Source organism: Bactrocera tryoni, chromosome 4 (genome assembly GCF_016617805.1).
Source record: "Bactrocera tryoni isolate S06 chromosome 4, CSIRO_BtryS06_freeze2, whole genome shotgun sequence".
NCBI classification, from domain to species: Eukaryota; Metazoa; Arthropoda; class Insecta; order Diptera; family Tephritidae; genus Bactrocera; species Bactrocera tryoni.
This window is the reverse complement of record NC_052502.1, coordinates 39,796,930-39,820,232: the sequence shown is the minus strand read 5'-3', so window position 1 is coordinate 39,820,232 and position 23,303 is coordinate 39,796,930. Positions and strand designations below refer to the sequence as shown.

The 23,303-nt window shown below is 33.5% G+C and overlaps 1 protein-coding gene across 2 annotated transcripts; it reads left to right on the top strand.

The window, feature by feature from the left end:
- The first annotated feature begins 435 nt into the window (after positions 1 to 435).
- Positions 436 to 21,953, top strand: LOC120774845 (protein TIS11). Of its 2 annotated transcripts, none has more exons than XM_040104662.1 (4): positions 436 to 492; positions 760 to 1,544; positions 17,942 to 18,264; positions 20,323 to 21,953. In XM_040104662.1, exons 2-4 carry the CDS (start codon positions 1,464 to 1,466, stop codon positions 21,140 to 21,142), a joined length of 1,224 nt encoding a protein of 407 aa, XP_039960596.1. In that variant the 5' UTR covers positions 436 to 492; positions 760 to 1,463; the 3' UTR covers positions 21,143 to 21,953. The 2 variants fall into 2 exon arrangements, with proteins under 2 accessions (XP_039960596.1, XP_039960597.1); XM_040104663.1 differs by lacking the exon at positions 436 to 492 and adding an exon at positions 507 to 593.
- Positions 21,954 to 23,303: the final 1,350 nt, after the last annotated feature.

The following is a 23,303-nucleotide window of genomic DNA, read 5'->3' as shown; positions in this document are numbered from 1 at the left end:
ATTTTCCAAGCGAAAGTACTTCAGTCACCCTAGGTATTGGCGTTATTTGGTGTTTAAGATGTATTTGTATGTCGTGTATGACGAAACGATTTCATACAGATCGTGTACATGTGTGTCGTGTATGGCCCCTTTTAGTTCATATAGTTTAATTAAAGTACATATATTTAAATGAAAACTATATAACGTTTTGCCATGAATACATAAAAAACATGTTCATACAATTTAAAAGTAACTGCTGCAATTGTTATTATATAACTAAATAATTTTTTTTTTGTTTTAAATAAACTCGTTGTACTCTAGAAATAATTTGACTTGGACAAAGCCTGGGACGGCGGCAGTTATTAATTGCAGCGTGGTAGTTTCTTTGATACGTTTTATAAATAGTGTATCGAAAGTCGATAACATTTATACTTCTGTAGTGCTTATTTAAAGCAAGGTTTCAATCAGTCTTCTAATCGAGTTTGACGAGTGTGGTTTGTGTTTTGTGTTTTGGTATAAATTTGAATTTACCTAATTGTTTTAGTTATAGTGCTTTGTGTAGATAATTGGAACTAAAATTATTCGATGAATTAATTCAGATTGCCGTTTATTGTGTACTGTTCAAATATTTTTTCCTATTCAATATATATATAAACGAATTGGAAAAAATATTTTGAAGCTTTTAAAACATTGAGGATTATAAAGAATGTGGCAAGGATATTAGAGTTAGAATCGTTTTTATTAATGCTTCCAACGATTTGTTTAAAATTCATATTCTAGATTCCAATATACTGTGAGCGAATAAGAATATAACCGTATGTAGAATTTGATAAAATAGTAAAAGGAAAAACTAACTCAAAGAACTGTACACAAATCATAGTACTTTGTCCTACGCAAAAAACCGCACAACATAACTGCCCTGCAAGCAATTGGTAGTATGAATTCGCGCCGCCATTAACGCTACTAACACAAACGATTACGCCAGAAAAACAAGAATCGACGCAGCAACAGGCTGATAATATTCGATATGAAATAAATAGAAGCAAAAAGACGTCGTCAACCACAGCACAATAAGAAACGAATACGAGAGCCGAAGGAACTTCTCAAATAAGAAGAATCAAAATAAAACATAATACATATAAATTGGAATAACTATAAACGAAACAGCGATCATCACACATATTTGCCCATGTGCTATATCAAGTGTATTTTTGTGCTGTCATTGCGACTTTCATTGTGGTTTATTTTCTTGTGCTTTGTTATACGATCAATTGAAAACCAAATTAAAAATAATTAAATATTGCAATCGAAAAAGTGGTTCATAATACGTTATCAAAGACACACACATCTCTATTTTAACTTGTGCCTTTGCCTGGAAGAATTCTAGAGTATTCATTTCGTATCGCTGTGTACAACGGGAAAAGCGTGCTTCTCCCCATAAATTATATATTTTATACTTGGAATAACAATATTTGTTTTCGATAATGTCTGCAGCTATTATACAGCAGAAGAGTACAAACAATTCTTCATTAATTTACTTTGAGTGCGGTGATATTTTTAAAGCGGTAAGTACTATAAATGTTAACCAGTATTTTTATAACTTATATTTAAAGTGATATATATTGAAAAAAAAAACTAAAATATATACATATATCTACATTTGTATGTTACACGTACTAATTAGAAACAATGGAAAACCAAAAGGAAAACATTGTTCGGAGTTTGTTTATATTGAGAGTATTTCAAATATATTAAAAAAATTATACAATTACAACATACTCTTACATATGCATATAAATGGCACGCTTACATTTTTTTTGCCGTTAAAGTTCTAACGTTAGCCATCGATTAATGAAAAGGAATTTGTTAATCAAAAAATAATGCATTACTGATAAATCTCGTGAATAGTATATTAAAAGTATAGATGTTCGATGCATGCGGCTAAATGGTTTTTAGCTATTTATGTAATTATAATATTTAGATTTCTTTGAGGTTTAATACTGTCTTAAATTTTTAACTATTCTTAACTATATAACTATTAACTATATCTCAGAAGAAACATCTGTTATGAATATCTATCTAAAACCATATCGTTGTGTATCGCGTATCAATAATATACTATATTAGCGAGTAAAACCACAGTAAAATAATATACACGCTAGTTCATGAGAAGTATAGCATTGATAATAGTGGAACGTACTTATATTTATTTATGATGGACACCAGCAAAAGCATTGAGCAGATTAGACAAGCATATGAAACCGTGTGCGGCAGCCGGGACGTTTGAGTAGCAAAGAAAAAAAATCACACAATAAGTATATTCCCAATAGAGTATTTATTTGCTGTTTCACTCTGATGCCTTCACATGGTATGAATGTAGTTGAGCGAACGATCATATCTTAAAACAAAAACTGATTTTTCACTAACTTACACAAACCTATCTACCTTAGTTCCTAAATTCATTTCGTCCTTTATATATACATATTTCATTGGTCGTAAGAATTTTTTTAATTTAAGCTTAAAGAGTTTGTCAAGTACCTAAATACATACACACATATGCAAGTGTGCGCGTTAAATTTTTTAAATTGAGATAAGGAAAACCTAAATATACATATGAGCACTTCAATGGTATATGTACAAATTATTATTCTTGGATCTATCTGTATATAAGTATACACTGAAGGTTTACTGATCGTTACACATGTATACTCCTAGTTTACACACTCACTAACTATGACTTGATTTATAATACATTAGTACTATATGATTGTTTACTTGTACATATGTTTCTTTATGACATTACAATATAAGATAGTGACGCATTTAGTACATTTCCATTTTATATATAGATATACTTTTTTATATATAGATATACTTAGTAAACGTTACGTTTATACAATTTTAATAAATAATGTCTGTTTGAAAATAAAGTTATTCATTTAATAACTTGAAGTAAAATCAAATTTATTTTGATTAAATGTTGTGACTGCAGTTTACACCTAAACAATTACATAAAGGCATTGAAAAATATTTAAATATAATTCATGTCAACGGTTTTAGTACGGTTGTGTACTGTTGTTTGAAATTTCATTGCGGTCTTCAAAATGTTCAAGAAGCTGGCTTCAAGAGAACATTTGCAGATTGCAGACAAAACATTCGTTGTCGTGCGGATTGTGTGGTGCAGTCGTCTTTGTGTTCAAAGCATAAGCCATAAGCATTAGTATAGTCATGTCATAAGCAAACTAATGTATCAATAGCAAATTGCTTCGAAAGTCGAACATCGTACATGATGGTATACGGCTAACGCACTGACAACTGAGGGCATGGTCGTCATCCGTTTCATACAAGAAACGCACATATGCGCATATATAAATTTGTTTTTTTATATTTGAATGAATAAAGATCGGATTCCTACTCCTAAGCCATGCTGAAAGAAAATGGGGGAAAGGTATGTACATACATATGTACATACATATATGCTGCTTTCATGTGTAATAACTACTATTGACATTTGATACCAAACGATCGCATATTTATTTAAGTAGAAGATTTCATAAAACTTTCGGGCTTAGAAATATTTTTTTTGTTAAACGTTCTCTTATTAGTTCGACCTAGTGTGTTTATATGAATAAAGGCTAAAATTAATTAACAATCCAGTCAATTCAGTTGGACTTTTGAAACATTAGCATATGTATTTTCTACATTGATTGATATTTTGATATATAATTTTCTATATTCGCTCCGAAAGCATTCTCCAAATAATTTGAAGTCGTAATATAGTGGAAGGGTACACACAAGCTGGTTATACAATAAATTCATTCATATATACATTTTAATATAATGGAGAAAAAGAAAGTTTTTTTATATGTAATTGAATCGATTCTATAAATATTGCAAACTCGAATTATATTTATGTTAATTTGTATGCCTTCGTGCCTAAGAAAGGTTGAGTTAATGGAAAAACTAACTCTTGTGATTCTGTAGACAAAAATAATATTTTTTTTAATGGAACAAATTGACTTAAAATTTAAAATTAGCATGTTCAATATTTCTACAAGATGTCTTGTAGATGAACTTAGAATTACATATTGCTGAGGGCTTAGCAACAATTTATAGAGCATCACAGATCCGTTTTTAACCATTTAATTTTCTCTTGTTACTTATGTGGTAGTAATTTATAACTACCAAACTTTGATTAAAATAGAGGTAATGGTTAATATTGTGTTTTAATATTGTGTTAAGCAAGTGACAAAAAGATAATGATGAACAAAAACTGACAAAATAAAATTATTGCTTCCATTATTTTAAAGATTTAAGTAACATACCATACAAGTAATCCATCATCTCTGCAACCAAAAATAAAGCGACAAAAAATTTCATTGCATTGATATTAACTATCTAATTTCGAGTGGGAAGTATTTAAATTACTTACGATTGATTTATGCAAGCTTAGGACTCTGTATAGATGACATAAAATATAAAAGGATATATGGGGACTGCCATATATTTAGGATAATTGAAATTAATATGGCTCCTTACCAGGTACTTCAGGTAACTTGTTTGGCGTTTTACACTTATTCAGCTAATTTCAAATATTGTTGGTTAGCCAAAAACTAAAGCTATCAAAATGTAAGTAGTTTTTGAGTGGACAATACTCACATTTACTTCCATATGTTCATATATGAGTATGTTTGTATAAAAAATTAAACTATCGCATTTAAATACACCGTACCCAATTTGAAACACAGATAAGGGCTTATGAACTCCTCTGAATACTAAAATTTTCACTTCATAGTAATGGTCGACCTAGACCTCAATCACTGTATATTATGTAAATTGTGCCACTCTTTTGCTATGCCATAGTTTAAATACCTCATGGTTACCTAATGGTGGGTATATAAATCGTAATATTTTGCTTGTTTCTTTTGTTACTTTTCCGAAGTCATCGTCAATACAAAACCGGTATTTGAAATCAGAGACAGTGTGCGAGTATAATCAAAAGTACCAACAAATTTAAGGGATTGAACTTTTAGATACAACGTAGACAATCATGTCGCGCACATATTATTGAATACGTGTATGTATATGTATAACATAAAATTTGCCTCTTAATTGGGCTCACAAACTTGAAATTAATTCAAGCAAAACCTTTGTATGGGCAAACATTGCTATGTTTTCCACGAAATTCAACTGGAAAATGGATTTGGAATATATTTTTCAAGTAAACTATTAGTATGCATATGAATATTATATATAGAAATGGTTTCAGAATTTACACAGCTTCAAAAAATGAAAGTAAAAATCTTATTTACAAAAATATTATAAATTTCCATCTAAAATTGGGGTATTACAAAGTTAAATATCTTCTATTAATTATGTCAATTAATTATTATACATTTATGATATTTACTTGTTATAACCACTTTAACGCTTAATGATCGTTATTGACATGATTATCCTAAGCCTGGTTAAATACCACAAATTTTATATCGAAATAAAATTACAATTCTAACTTAAAATTCACACAGTTCAAAAATATGTTTATAGCTTCACGAGGTAATTCAAAATGCAGTTTGGCTTTGAAAAATAATTAACCATCGTTGAAAACCTCTTCTAGGGGCCTAAGATTTCATAAGTATATTTATATATGTGTATATGGTATATATTTTACTTTCACAACATATTAAATTTAGAATAGTTTCATTCATCTGGCTGTTCTTTTTTGATCAGCATGAATAGGCGAATTGGTTTCCGTTTATTTGTCTTCCGTCAGTTCATGTAAATGCTAACTTGAGTACAAATTGTAGAATCTTTATGAACCTTGGCTGAAGGATATTTTACAAATAAAAAAAAAATATATAAATAAATCTCATTCCGGGGATTCCCCGAAACTGCATCCGAATACATATACATTCATTAATACGATCAGTGGAACAAGGCTTTATATCCCCACGGGAACTACGTAGCCGCTAAAGCAACAACAATCACATTAAAGCAGATATGTATTTGAAAAAGTGGACGGGAAAAAGAAGCAATAAATACGAGAAGTTTGGACACAATTCCCACGACAGCCGGTTCTACGCACCGGAATTGACTGGGATTTCATCCGACCAAGGGCTGTTCTTTCGGCGATCTAAGAAGTTTGGAAAAACTACAATATCATTAATGCTGTAAAAAGCATAAACAACTCCACCGCTCCACCGTTACATATTGCCCTACTGGATATCACCCGAATATAGGAGCGCTACTTTGTAGTGAAAATCGTTTGGTACTAGGCGACTTAACGCGCACGACGATCTTTGGCATTCCTGTCTGTCAAACGATCGTAGGGAGGTGGAGCTGGCGGAACAGATTGACGATTCGACATTCTGCTCAATGAATGATGAAGCCCCCCCACCAGAAATAGGGGCATCTGTAATAGCTCCCCCGATATTACCATTGCTAGCGGTGGTCTGATAAATACCATAACCTGGCGACCTATGCTAACTCTCGCATCAAACCACCTGACCATACCGTACCATGACCGTATTTTTTAACTTTAACAAAGCTAAATGGGTCGGCTTCACAGAATTTACTGAGAAAACCTTCACCGCTCTACCCATTCCTACGGCACTTAACCGTTGGCGAACATCGATTCTGCAAGGTGATCGCAGCAGCTGCCGCTTGCTTCATTCCGGTTGGAAGAATTGCGGAACTCGGTCCTAATTTCCCCCACCCCCGAAGCAGCTGTTTTAGCTAACGGACGAAATGGATAGAGCACTTGAAGTCCTGCAGCCTCCACCGGTGTGAGCTTTGGTCTACTGTCAAGGCTTTGTCTAATCCGAAGAGACATGATGACTGCACCCTTCAGTAGGCAAATTCAAACAATATGTTAAGGCTGCGCACCATGATGGAATCAACATGCTTATGCTAAAACATCTAGGCTCGACGGGAGTAAGCTACCTCACCAAGGTCCTCAACCTGTTGCTGACCACTCTTCAAATACCCGATGTGTGAAAAGTCGGAAGAGTGCTCCCACTATTGAAACCTGGGAAACCCGCCAACAAAGGGGGGTCCTATCTTCCGATAACTCTCCTCTCCCCAGTAGTGAAGACACTTGAGGCCTTGCTACTGCATCCTCGGTGTTCATTTCGCCTCGTTTAAACTTAGCAATCCACTTCCCAACGGTTGCTTTCCCAAAACGCCATGTTTTTTAAACTAACATGTTGCTCCCTTCAAAATGATACATCTCAAAAAAGATTAGTACGAAGCTGTCAAATTTATAAAAGTAACTTTTAAAGATAAGGTATGACTAAAAATCTTATGGATTTAATATTGGTAGTGCCATCTATGTATCAGCCTACGAACTTTTCTACCCCCACTCCCTGTTAATGTTAGTGCTACGTTTTTAAACGATTTAAAAATAAATTATTTTTAAATTTTTTATACGATTTTATTCCATTTTTAACGATTAAACATGACATATTACAAATTTAAAAGAATCCGAGCATTGGTAAATAGCATAAATTTAGGAGAAAGATCAATGTCTTTTTCACACGGTTTTTTATTCTGGAACCAATCTACCGTGAAAAAATAGAATTAGATGTATTTTGAGTCTTCCTCCACTAGTAAAATTGTTAAGTCAATCCAAGTATAATACACAAAATAGTGTTTTTGATCTAAGCCGAAAATGGAGGGTCGGATCTTTCAGTTACATTTTCGGTTGGATAACATTGATTCAATTCATTCGCACACTAACTAAATAACTGAGTGGTAGTCACGGGGTTTCTCATAAAATAATATCGCATACGCGTGTAATTGATACATAAATATGTTTGTTAAATAAAAAGAATTGGAGTAAAATTTCCACATTTGCATGAACAGCAGCATATAGTACATACTTATATTATACATACATATGCTACATTTAACTCCTTCGGACATTATATTCGAATTATTTTACCGCTATTTCGGTGTTAAAATAGGTATTTAATGAACTCGTTGAACCTATCGTTTATCACTATTCTTATCTTTATCGGTTTTACTAGATATGGACAGGAGGGAAACCAAATATTTCTTTCAATTTTGTGTAGAGATAGTGGGATATCGCAGGGTATAGTTGTGCTTACGTTGCTACCGTAATTGAAAATTAAATAATTCACCATAATTTAATTTTTTTAATTTAATTTCTTTCTATATTGAGAGTTTTTTTTTTTGCTAATTTGTGGCTTGTAATAGCTAATTAAATCGTTCATCTGTACAGACATACATATGTTTGTATATATGCACTTAAAGTTATTTGTCTGAAAATATAGCTTAGCACCAAAACCTGTAAGATAATAATAATATATTATTCTTAACATACTCACTTTTGTTTGCATTTTCTGAACAGGAACTAAGATCACAATAGTCGTTTTGTGAGCGTTAAATGTACGTATCTATATGATGTGTGTTTAGATTGTGTGTTTGCTCAACACATGTACCGACATATATACATACATACATATATTCATACACACATATAAAGACGTGCATATATACATATCAATGTATATATGTATATACAAGTATTTCTACTTGAAAACAAGAGTCAAGCAAGTCTTTGCCAGCACTCTGTGTTCGGCTTTGACTCACTCACATGTCCGGTATTTGTTGTCCATGAGCGCCCATACGAGCGCGATACAACATCACATACAATTACATATAAATAAACCTATACGATTATGTATATGTAACTCCGTACTTATATACGATATATTTGTGTACATACGAGTACAAGCATATTTTTATGTACATATATATATGTGTATATATGTATATAAATCTAGGTAAATCATTTTGTGTTTAATATAAAATTACTGTATAAATTAAATACTTGTACTTTTTAACTTTGTAACATATACATACATACATATATGTATATATAATTTATATATCTACATATATACTTATACATTTAGGTATATAATGTGTTTGTTCATACATGTGGAGATAAGTGCTAACACACGTTGCTTAAAAATAAATTTAACTTGCAAGTTGTTTGTTGGTTGAAAAGAGACAAAGTTGATATTTTTCTTGAGAGTCTACAACTTGAGAGTTAGTGATTACTTTGGGTTGCGTACAGGTTTTTGAACACGCTACAAGGAAAAGATCACTTTGAATTTACATACATATGTAAATATATTTATGCCTGTTTATATATGTATGTATTTGTATTGTGTAAATGTGTTTGAAAGTGCAATATGTGAGAAAATGTAGATGCGAAGAGCGAAACTATAGGGTAGATGCGATTGTGGTAAACCAGTTTATAACGTTCAAAACAATACAAAGTAGTGTAGTAATGCGATATGACGCAAGATGCGGGAATCAGTCGAATGGCAGAGTTGTTTAATTTGTTATCTGGGTTTTTTTCTGAGTGAGAGTATTTGGATGGACTTCCCTAATCTCAATTTTCAATGAAAAGGAAAATTAATCAATGCAAACTAGGAAATTTTTAGGTTAAGAGACAACCACTTACCTCTGTTTTGTAATATTTACAGACAAAATTTTAAAAACGTAAATATGTATGTATGTATACCTCAAATGAAAATGTGCATATATTCTTATATATGTACATATGTATATCTATATAGATACCTGCTTTCATTGTGTGTTTCTTTTTTAATTTTAACGTTAACAAATCAAATCGGCCATTGCCTGTTTTAAATACCAGAAGAGATGGTTAATTGTGAAATATGAAATTAGGTAAAATATTTTGACGTTAATAATATACCTATAGACCAAGCTTACCTAAGAGGTGTTAGACTTAGCGCTATAAGACTAGCACCGAAAACTACAATTTTAGCCAATTTTTTATTTTTATTTTTGCGTTTCAATTTGTTGCATGTTGTGTATGTATTGCCTCGCATGAATATGATTAAAAATACGTACAGAAAATGCAGTTAAAGATTGCCGATCACAGCTTCAGCTGAAGTGAAGGTATTTCAGCCGGTTGGGTTTAGCTGAGTAGGTTGGCTATTGCAATAATAAAAAAAAAAAACTAAGTTGATGGCTTGCGTTATTATTTGCTCTGTCTTGCCGAGTTACCGTAGATGAGTTTGCCTCATTTACTTGACTTCGCTTAAGTTTTGCATGGTTGCTCAGCAGGTTATTGGAAGAGGCATTTGCTTTGGGTTTCTTGTGATTTAACTTTTTGTGGAGTGAGTGGTGTGTTGTTTGGTGTCTTCATAGTAGTGGTTTGAACTTGAGCTCTATACATAATTGGTAAGTTGCATAATGTGTTACAGCATCGAAGCAAGAGTTTTGTTTGGCTTTTTTATTTCCATTTATTGTATTTTTGACGGTTGGTTTAACGTTTCCAAAAAAAGTCTGGGTATATGAACGTACATATGTACATACATAAGTATGTATATGGTCATAAATGTTGAAAGATTGTGTACTATTTAAGTTTATAATCTTAACTTAAGAGCTTAGTACCAATTTTTGCAGATATAAAGTAAAATGAAAAATATAATTTGTTATTAATGGATTAGACAATATGCATACATATGTAATTTATGAAAGTATGTATTTCACAACTGTAATGTATACAGGTTGTTAACTATGCTTGCAAACCAAAAATTTTAATAGATTTAAATATTTTTTAGATTCATTAAAATAAAATAGGAGCTAAACCTTTGTTTAAATTATACCACATGAACGAAACGAATCTTCTAATTTTACATAAGAAAATGTGTTTTGTCTCAAAAATTTTGCACAACATATTCAAATGTATATAGAAATAGGAGTATTCTATCTAGTACGTAAAATTTAAAATAATTACATTAAAATGGATTCAACTTTAGCAGAATAATAAAATACATCATATTTCATTGAATAGCTTCGTTTTTTGAACAGAAGGTCACGCTTCCTAGATATAACAGATGTATCAGATCCTGGCAAAGTGCATATGGTAATTCTGCTCAAACGTTTTTCACTACCTGCTACAAATTTCTCAAATTGGTTGATTTTCGTTCGAAACACTTCTTTCATATCGGTCCTGAGATTTTATATAGAGTTGAGGCTAGGAAACTGCACAAACTGATGCTTAACCTCAATTCCGTCGACTATACAATCACTTGATGAAATGTTTAGTGTCATTATCTTGTTGCTATACCCATATATATGTATGTATGTAAATACTATAAAGTTTTATACTTTTGCAACACATTGATTGGTCACCTAAGGGTTGTACGTAATACCTAAAACTAAGCGAGATAGATATAGGGTTATATATACATATATAAATGATCAGCCGACGAGAGAAGTTGAAATCCGGGTGACTATCTATCCGTCCATCTATCCAAGCTATAACTTGAGTAAAAATTAAGATATCTTGATGAAACATGGTACACTTGTTCTTTGTCAAAAATATATGGCGTTCGGAGATGGGCGTAATCGGACCACTTTCACATAATGCCCTTAGCGAATGTCATCTTATGATCATAAACAATCCAAATCCAACAAAAACTTTTCAAGCTCCTAGGTACCGAATATTTAGGCTCCAGTAGCTATAGTTGACAAATATTGGTCAATGTGTGAGATATTTAATTGAAATTCATGGATAATCTTTTCCTGATATTGGTATGTCTGTGTGTCGAAAATGGGTTGAGTCGTGTGAATACTTCCCTTAACTCCCATATACATACCTAGCACAACGATTTTCGTACTTCAGATGATTTTCTACCCCCTATATCAGCTGACGCATGAGTTATCTCTATTAAAATGAGAGAGCGTAGTTCTTTGATAACAGTGTAACCTTGCGCCCAAAATGCATAAAATAGGGCGAAAACTTGATATAATTAATATTAGGATTTTCGTACATCTAACAGACTTTACTCCATATGATTGGTGATTGTGTGTGAGGTAGTTTATGAAACCCAGGAAGCATTTTTTAACTCCCATACAGCACATGTAGTGATTTTCGTTTTTCTAACAAACCTTATGTCAAATACATGTCGTTCAGTGTATTAGTTATATATGTACATACATATGTATAGTATATGTATACATACAATTGCTTGGATTCCCCTCCTCTGGCTGACGTTTTACACCTTAAGGTATTTCCCTGGCTTTGATTCCTGCAGGTTACAAGATTATAAAATATTCGGTTGCACCCGTACTTAGCCTTCCTTAATTGTTATTTCTATTATCTAGGACATTAGCTATCGTTTGAGCAAAATATCTTCATATTTCTTAGATCTCCTTAAATATTTTGCCTAATTTTCTTAATTAACAAGAAGGCTAAACGGGAATAACGATCATCACAACAAAAATGTGTATCCTATTTTAAAGTCAATGGTCCCGTTATGTGCACCGTAATTGTACCTCGTCATTTATATGTATGTGATCCAAAAAAGTTGTGCAGCCAAATACATTTTCATATTGACACTCCTATTATTTTGGGGACAACTGTAGGAAATACACATATGGTCAAAATAATAAGTACATTCTTTTAGGCTGCATTCGTGATTGAATTTTGAATGTTTGGTGAAGTAAACGAACGCAACTACGGGTTGATTTTATTAAATTCGAAAATGAAAAGAAAATGCTGAATCCCCACTTTGTAGTGGGCGTGGCAATTGATTGTTAATGCTCGTGTTTCTAATTGGTCAAAATAATAAGTACATTGTTGACTATTTCAAGATTTTCAGCAAATCGGACGATTTATTGTATTAGTTTGCTCTTTCGGTTGTATAGCTCCATGTTTAAAATGCATTAAAAACTAAAAAATTGTATAGATGGATAGAAAAAAGCATGGCAGTGCGAAGGAAAAGGAAATCGTCTTGAACCTCAGAGAAGAGGGCTAAAGTCTTGGGAATATCGCTAACACATTAGGCCGCTCATTGCATTTCGTGCAGAATGTCCTAAAGATTTAAAAGAATGTTTAAACTCGCGGTGGACCAAAAAAGACATCAACAACAACGGACAACCATATCGCCACTCTTGGTAAAAAGGACTCATTTATATCTTCAAGGATAATATCAGCCGATATTGGTAGCTTAATATCCCTGACAGACGGACAAAATTAAAACGCACTAAGCAACGCTAATGCGCATTGAAATTTTATGGTGACAGACGGCAGACTTGTGCATTTAGACAGCTGATTGTGAAATTTGTTTATTTATATAAAAAAAAAGGAAATAAAAATTAATAAGAGAAATTGTTAATAGAAATTTTGGTATTTTTGGAAAATCAGTATAAATTTAACGAAAAAATACGTTTATTATTAACTACGTTCAAAGATAATCAGGGGTGTTGTGGAATCGGATAGTTGTCGGAATGAGAATTGAAACCGATCAAAAAAAGTAGTAGGTGTCATGAATTCTGATATTATTGGTTTGATATTCGAAGCAGAATTTGTATCGGTTTCGGGTGTCACGGAAACCAATTTTATCGGTTTTGCCATCAGAAACAAAGCAAGAAGATAGTCGCTCATAGATTTGTATTATAAGTTAAGAAATCAAGTTATTTTATTATTTCAAATTAATTTATCTTTTTTTCTATAGGGGAAAACATAAGTATAAAACATAAAATGTTTTAATTATTGAGTTTTTTGAAAAAAAATCCGGATATTTAAAGATATTAGATTTACAAAACGTAATTTAACATCCAAAAGCGTCTCTATTCATTCGATAAATGTTATCTCTTAAAATCTTTCTTTAATTCGGAACTCATTAAAAACTTTAAAGTATTGCTTCCAAATGTATTCATTTGCAAGTTTTGTCACATTAGTACACAGCTAATTCGAATATTGGTTTTTCGTATGTTCGAAAAGACGAAAACCAATCAGCTTCTGTGACACCATTGAAAATCAGAATTGGTTTGCAATTCTGACAGCTAAGCATTTCTGTCTTGGATTCCACAACACCCCTGAATAGAGTTAAATTAAAAGCAATAAATAAAGTTAAGAATATTGGAAAAATGGATAGCAAACTGTGCGTTGTTTATTTTCTGCCATCTATTTACAATTTAATTACAAAATATAAAACTGCTTACCATTGATGCTGTAAACGCAAAGGAGGCGGCAGACTTCAAGCGACATCTGTCAAAAAATAGCAAAAATCGACAATTTTTGAGCAGTGTTGCCTACTCAAATTTGGTAAATTCAGCTAAATGCACGAAATTCTTGTTCATTACAAATTTGCATTAACATAGGTCAAATGCGCAAGTAAATGTAAATTAAGCCCGCTAATGCAAATTAGCGCTGTCGTCTGTCAGGACTATTATATCTTTCCGAATAGCCCGACGAAGGCTACATCGAGCTAATTTACCTGACAGGATAGCAAGAAGAATACCATTATTGCAAACAAAAATTACAGATAATATTACAATTCGCGAAAAATCATGCAATTTGGTCCGCCCCAAGTGGGCGCAATATCTTGTGGAGTGACGAAAAATAAATTAATTTGTTTGAAACTGATGCCTGACGGAATGTCCGTCATCCGAAAGGTAAAGAATTGCATTCATAGTATACAAAAAAAACCGTTAAACACACTGGCGGCAACATAATGGTCTGGGGCTGCTTATCGTGGTATGGTGTAGGACCAATATATCGTATTTTAGGCACCATGAATAGGTTTTAATATAAAGATATCTTGGAAAACACTAAGGCTGGCTGAGGAAAGTATGCCACTAATATGGAAATTTCAGCAGAATAATGTTCCGAAGCATACTCCGAGGTTGATAAAAGATTGGTTTCAGGAAAATGGTGTGAGTTCTCTTAAATGGCTATATCAATCTCCCGACTTGAATCCAATTGAAAACCTTTGGGGGGGAGCTAAAGTAACGGATTGGGAAGCAATCGTTCCAAAATATGGATCAGTTATGGAATTTTGTTGAAAAAACCGGGTATGATATCTGCCACACACTTATCTCCAGTATGCCAAAACGAATCCCAAAAGGAATTGAAAATAATGGCGGATAAATTAGATACTGATGAAAGAAGTAAATAAAAATCAAATAGGAAACAGAAAACTCAAACTGATACATATGTATATTTGCATTTAGAGTTAAAAAATTCAACTATTTAAAGTGCGTGTTTGTTTGACATGGACAAAATAATGGGTGTAAGCAATTTTTACTTAATAGCTTTGAAGTATTTGCAATTAAAACGATTTTGTTGTAGTTATATTCTTGCTTTACTATATTAAACCTAAATATGTATGACGAAAAATAAAACTGAAAAATTTCAAAATAAAAACAAAAAATGAAGTTATCCTTTATTATATTCCCGGGTTTTTAATAACCTGCATATCTACCATGGTTTTTCATATGTTTTCTAATTCTATTCGACATGGATTGAAGTTATTTTTGGCAGTTTTCCAATAGGGTATCATCCCAAAGGTCCTTTGCTTTCCGCTACATTTGCGCCAATCTCCTCTTAAGGTCAGACACTCCATAAGTTTTCAATCGAGTTGGGATTAGGGGATTGACTAGGTCATTGCATACAAATCACATTTGCATCCTTGAGCCACTCAGATACCAACCACTATCTCAGCGGCATGTTTGCTTCAGCTTTTATGACGGCCATGACATGCACCTATAATATCCGATCCCTTAATTGCAAAGGTGCCGCTGTCCAGCCGGTTTGATGTCCTCGTAAAAGTAAAGGCTGACAACAACGTAGTCCAAGAAATGTGATGGACTAGGACTGAGATGAGTAGTTCCTTGTGGCATTTACTACAGTGGCCATATAAAGGAGCGCAAATTCGGGGTGGCATTCGTGGTGGGAGAGAAACTTCGAACGTCCAGCCTCAATCTGCATCAAAGCAAAGTTCTTCAACATATCGCTGATTTGTGCCCACACCCCGACGGAAGAGAAGGAAGACGTGACCAAGGATGTCTTCTCTGAACGTTTGGAGCGCACTTATGAGAGTTGCCCCCGCCACAATGTCAAAATCGTGCTTATAGACTTTAAGGGCAGGGTGGGCAAGGAAGGTATCTTTGGCACAACGGTCAGTAAATTCAGCCTCCCTGATAAAACATCCCCAAATGGGTTAAGGCTGATCGACTTCGCCGGGGCTCGAAATATGGTTATCTGTAGTACACTATTCCAGCATAGGAAAATTTATCAAGCAGTCTCCGAATCGAAAAGCCATAAACCAATTCGATCATGTTGTAAAAGACGGAAGACACGTCTCCTGTGTTTTACATGTGCGAACTCACCGAGGTCAAAGTATCGACTCGGACCATTATCTTTTTGCAGCCAAGATTCTCATCTGAATCTGTGCAGGAAAAAACGCACGTCGAAAACACGAGGAAGGTTCAACGTCGAGAAGCTGCAATCACAACAGTCAGCCGAACGATTTTCTACTCGGCTTGTACTCCTGCTCTCTGAGAGCATTCATCAACAACTCGGTATAATGGAACTGTGGGACGGCATTTCAAGCTCCTTACGTATAAACGAAACCATTGGTTTTCGGAAAAAGCAAAAGCTGGTGCGATCGGTGTTGCAGTGGAGAGAAAACAGACTTCCTACCTCGCAACGTTACAATCGACCACAATACGTGCGGAATGGAATAGAACCCGAAAGTTGAAGAGCCAAGCGAGACGTATTTGCAGACAAAAAAAAGAGAGAGGCCGAAATGTGTGAGTACGAGGGGCTTGACAAGGTGGCCGACAGGGATAATGCTCGAAAATTCTACGAAAAGATGTGGCGACTAACAAGAGGTTTCAAGACAGGAGCGTACTCTTGTAGAACCACCAGAGGTGACCTAGTAACCGATGCCCAGAGCATACTAAAATTATGGATGGAACACTTCTCCAGCCTGCTGAATGACAGTGAAAGCATAACACCAGAAGATGGCGAACCCGATTCCGCAATCGATGACGATGGAGCAAATGTTCCATTGCCCGTCCATGAAGAAGTTCGAATAGCAATTACAAATCTGAAGAAAAACAACGCGGCGGGGGCCGATGGGTTGCCGGCCGAGCTATATAAACACGGCGGCGAAGAACTGATAAGGAGCAAGCATCAGCTTCTTTGTAGAATATGGTGGGACGGAAACATGCCCAACGATTGGAATTTAAGTGCGCTCTGCCCAATCCTTAAAAAGAGATACCCCACAATCTGCGCTAACTATCGTGGGATATGTCTCCTCAAAATTGCATACAAAGTTCTATCGAGCGTATTGTCTGAAAAATTAATGCCAACCGTCAACACACTGATTGGAACTTATTAGTGTGCCAGAACTTATTAGTGTACCAGATATTTACCATGCGCCAATCTCGGAAAAGACCCGTGAAAAGAGAATCTTCGTCGATTTCAAAGCTGCTTTTTGACAGCACAAAAAGGAGCAGCATTTATGCCGCGATGTCTGAATTTGGTATCCCCGCAAAACTTATACGGCTGTGTAAACTGACGTTGAGCAATACCAAAAGCTCCGTCAGGATAGGGAAGGACCTCTCCGAGCCGTTCGATACCAAACAAGGTTTCTGGCAATTCGACTCCCTATCGTACGACCGAATTAAATCCGGGTCATTTCCGGTAACGAAGACCCGGCTGTTGTGGAAATTGTAGATTTTCTTTTAATCCCGTTTTGTGGGCTGTGGTCCGATAACGCCCATCTAAGAACTCGTCTATAATTTTTTTTAACCATAGAACACGTGTACCAAATTTCATTCATCTCAACTACACTTTACATTTACTGCTAAAGTTACAGCTTGCACAGACAGATAGACATGGGGATTTCAACTTGTCGCGTCTCCTATAACGCTATATCTATCTCGATTCGTTTTAGGTGATGCAAACAGCCATTAGATGAACAAAAGTATTATACTATGTAGCAATGTGTTGCAAGAGTATAAAAACCAAAAACAACGGAAATTTTTATTATAATATTATGCAGTTAGCTTTCTATAATTATTTGGATAATATTATGCATTATCTTCATATGATTATTTGTTGTTATACACGTTTTTTAATGTGTTATATGTTTTTCAGAACCAGTCAAATGATCAACAGCAACATATTCGTTCAAGTCGTACAGTTAGCAACAATGGTGATATAATTACTTCCGAAATGGATGATTCTGTCAAAGCAGTCGACCAGAAAGTAAAGCTGGACATCAAGAAAGATTCTGATCAATGCCGTCCGCACACTGCGTTGACCAGAACCATTTCGCAACCACAACCTCAGGCACAACATGAGGCAAATGTTGAGTCCTATGTAACAACTATATTAGAAAACTTCGGAAACTTGAACTTACATCGTAAACTGGAGAGAACACAATCTGAACCCTTACCACAGCAAGTTAATACTTCTAGGTAATATAATAAACATTTTTTTTTTCTAAATTGTAATACACTATTTTTGCATATTAATTTGATATAATCATACAATATAAACCATATTTTTGCTGCGGAGAACTTATGCTACAAATTAATTAAATATTAAATTATAAATAGTGTTATAGCTTTGATGAATCGTTGTAGGAATGAAGTCTACGCATTGTCCAAATATCCACATTATCCATTTTTTGTCATTTACTGATGCAACGGTCATCTTAAAAATTAAATTTTGAATAATTAACATAACGTCGATGCAGGAGAGTCACGAATTTCCTCAAAAAGAAAGAATAAACGTTAACTTCGTTTGCGCCGAAGCTATAATACCCTTTATAAATAAAAAAAACTTTCATGCAAAAACTTGACTTCGATCTAACAATTTGTATGGCATCTATGTATATGTTATGGTGGCCTAATCTAAAAAATTTGTTCGGAGGTTGTACTGTTATCTCGAACAGTATTCCAAATTCCAATTTTGTAAAGATATCTTGTCAAATAAACAAATTTTCAATACAAAGGACTTAGTTATGGTCTTTCAGTTTGTGTGGCACTATATGCTGTAGTATGTTTGTATGTAGCCATTAACAATGATTTTCATGTTAACATATGGAAACTTCCCCGACCTGACACATACAAGTAGATGGCGCTAAAATTAAATCCATATGATTTTTAGTTAGCCTTAACTTTCAAAAGGGTGTACAAATTAGACAGCTGTTCGGAGCATTAAATTATATCATTTTAAGTGAATCAACTTTTGTTTGTTTTGGAAAAAAAGATTAAAAAAGAACATTGCTTTTTGAAGGGAAAAATGTAGTTGCAACTGAAATTTCTCCTTTGCGTCGATATGTGACAATGAAACATAACATTTCGTTCCAAAGTTCAATCGACAGTTATCCAAATGAACTGCTCACGATGAACCCACTCCAAAGCGACTATTTTCTGTTCTAAGATTTCAAAATGAATGCTCACTGGGAAGAAATTGAATGAAGAGGTGATCGCCGAAACTGAGGCCTATTTTGAAGCAAAGGAAAACCCGTACTACAAAACTGGTATCGAAAAGTTGGTGGATCACTATGATCAGTATATCACGTTTGAATGGAACTATGTTAAAAAAAACGAAATACTGAATAATTTAAAGTGCCGGTATAATTGAGAACAGATGGAGAAAGCAGGCAGTGTGGACATTTGTTGTTTTTTAGTAATTTATAAAGACAGTTTTTCAAGGCATGTGTGCTGGCATTAATTTCATGTTATTGCCAAGATTTTGCCTTTATTATAAAAAATATAAATATATTATAAAAATAAGGGCATTATAATGTTCTAAAAATGATTTCGGGCAGGGCAATGCCGCGCAGCGACTTGCTCGAATTAATTCCAACAGAGAGGTTCAATTTTCGATCAGTTTTTGCGCGCATTATGGCCGTATGTCGACAATAACGCGCAGAATATTCTGTTTTAAGGCGTAAATCGTCTCGGCCTTATTTGCGTAGACATTAACTGTTTAGTCGGGTGTATGGCATGTATCGCCGTCTTGTTGGAACCAAAGTTCGCCCACATCAACATCTTCCAATTCAGGCACGGAAAGGTCATTAATGATCACCCTATAGAATTCTTCATTCACTGTATCATTATGGATGACTTCATTTTTATTTTTAAATATGGATCAATGACTCGTTGATCCGTTTATTATCACAAATAAAAGGTAAGCTTCAACGCTAAACAAAATTTTCTTGAGAAAATTAGGATAGGTGGCCATCTCATTTTGGGTCCATTCACCTAACGTGTGGCACCTTAGGTCCGGAGTAAATCTAGGCATTATGAAATGGCAAACGAAACTGAGCATAAATCAAGTAACAGCTGTCAGAAAGGTCAGCTCCCATAAAAGTAGGGCCTCATTGAAAACCAAATGTCTAAAAACACACTCTATGCATGCATCAAAACTGAAGACAACGTCCTTTGCAATTTACCATAGTTATTTATACCAATTTTATAAATTTGAAATATTTATATTATATAGATTGTTTTCTTTGTTTTAAGATATAAAACCGAACTTTGTCGTCCGTTCGAAGAAGCCGGTGAATGCAAGTATGGAGAAAAGTGCCAGTTTGCTCATGGATATCATGAGCTACGAAACTTACAAAGACACCCAAAGTACAAAACCGAATATTGTCGCACATTCCACAGCGTTGGATTTTGTCCTTATGGCCCAAGATGTCATTTTGTACATAACGCGGATGAAGCTAGAGCTTTACAACAAATGCAGCAGCAACAACAGCAGCAACAACAGCAACAACAACAGCAGCAAACAAAATTGCAAAATCATTCCAGTTTTCATAACTGCATCACAACTTATCCATTGCAGCCTAAACCAGGAAACAGCGCAGCTAATCTCAATCATTCACTACCTTTGAGCCCTCCCCTGAGCATGTCAACAGGCTCAGATCGAGAGTCACCCACAGGGTCATTATCCTTAAGTCCTACCAGTTCTATGACTAATTTTACATTTGGCGATCAAGTTAGCCCGGTAAATTCGGTTTTCCAGAACACATTTCCTTACGTAAACACTCCACCCGAAAGCCCAAACGCACCAATTTCCCCAGTGAATACACCACCACCTAATATAATGTTAGGTTCAATACAAAATCAGACTTCGTTGTACATAAAGCCTGTTACAATTCAAGGCAAACAGGTCCTACAAAAGAGTTCGAGCTCTCCAATCGCTATAATCAGGAATGTTAATAAAATTCCGGCCAAAGTTAATTCTGTTTCATCACTTAACAGTGGTGAAGATGCACGTCTGCCAGTTTTTAACAGATTGAGCTCAGCTGTTGAAAAGTTTCCTAACAAAGCTTTATAATTTGACGAAATCTCAATTTGAATATAATTAAAATTTCTAGTTTTTTTGTTGTTTTACATTTTAAATTATACATATATATATATACAAGCTAAATTATTAAACAAAAAATATATTTTACGATAATTTATATATTTTATATTAAATATCTCTTTATCCAGAAAATGGGTATATACTAGAAAGGGGACTTAGTTCGTAGGAAAGAGTTGGAGAAAGATGAATAGGCAAAATATGCTTTTGCATTTATTAAATTATCTATATATAATATTTATTTTATATATACAATATATCATTTCATTTTGTTTACAGAAATATTTTATATACCACTAAAATACTTCCATATAAAATTTTTAATTTATAACTTAAACACAATGGATAATGTAATAAATTAGGTGCAGTTATGAAATTTATTAATGAAATGAAGTCAATGTGAGATGAGAAATTAATATTTTGTAGTATTAAAATTGAAAATATATTTACCCGGATACTATATTAACGTAACTACCTGTATAACGTAAATTATTACCTACTTTTATCTTTTTACACAATAATAATGTGTAAATGAAATGAAAAATATTTATTCCAATACGTTACAAAAACTCGAAGATGGTTAACACTGATGAAAATTCTCAAAGTGCCTTACAGTTAATTAAATATATACATATGTAGATATTTTAGTATTTATACAATTTTTATTTAATTGGTTAAGAGATGATTCGTGAATTAGTCGTCTTCCTTTTTTACTTTCGTTAAAAAAATGCTTCCATTTATTTTTACATGTGCTTATACAAATTTTGAATAAAATACATTTACTTTTTCTTATTAAAATGTTTATAACTGTTTTTTCTTGGTAATTTTTTATGGGAATTTAATCGTATAAATATATCTGCTGGATAGAATACAAATTGGCTAAAACAAAAAACTTAATCCTCATTGCTCATTTTCTTTAAATATTCTCTATTACCCTTACAATCATGGATTAATGGTGTTGAAACGCATACTATACATAATTAGTTTATAAAATAATGTATTGAAAGTGCCTAATCCACTGGGTAGCCTGCGTGCCCATTATATCCGAAAAAAATCCAACGCTTGCTTAAATTAATTTAAATTTTTCCCCGATATACCAAATTTAAAAGTTAAAAGCTAAGTAATCAATATTTTGAAAATCAAGTTTTGAACACTGAATTAGTGATTTACTATTGAAATAGTTATTTGTTAATCAAGTCGTCCATAATCCTGTCTTGTATGCAATTTGAAATGCACAAAAACTGGGCGCCTTAGCCTAAGGTAACTCAAACATCAACAAAAATGTCGAAATAAGATTTCAATAAAAATCTAGTATCTCTGTTCCAAGAAATATTCCATACCTTCGCTAGGTACCCATAACCGATATGATGAATACTTCGCTTACAGAATTCTCTTTACACATCGATAATTGTACACCCTCTATACGAGAACAGAATATCAATTTGTACTTTACGCGAGAGTATGTTACGTACTATAGAAGGAAACTGCTCAAGAGCAGTAGTCTGCATTATTTAACGAATATTAAAGAAAATGCGTGCACTTTTTTTTTATATATTTATAATTAATTGCCGCGACGGCAAAGCTGAGGGTTAAAAAATTTGATTTTGACACCGCGTTAACCCATTTAGAACTTCCGTCTCATATACGATACACCAGAAGTAATAAATTATTTTGAAGTTCCCTTGATAAGAAATTGTTTTTGTTGTATTATTGCATATATGTACATATGTATAGTATATATGAGCCTACTGTATCACATACGATATGGCCTTTTCTACCTAAACTGTAGAAATGTTATTTCTTCTAAAATTTTTTTTATGTTCTGTGATACCTTAGGACTAATAAAAATAGACAAAAAACACTTCAATAAAAAAAAAGTAGTTTCAGGTCTAAATGGGTAAAGAAGTAAAGTTGGCTGCAGAAAATTTGTAATTTCCCTGAAAAAAAAATTGAAGCGCGGTGTTAAATGCTTGTACAAATGGATGTAAGTATTAATAATACATTAATTTATTTTCCATTTAATTTTTTTTGTGATAATTTTTGAATTTAAGTGAGAATTTTACGTAAAATTCACGCTTTATTTAGGGATGCCGCGTCGGCATTAACGCTGAGCGATAAAAAACGCGCCGCACAA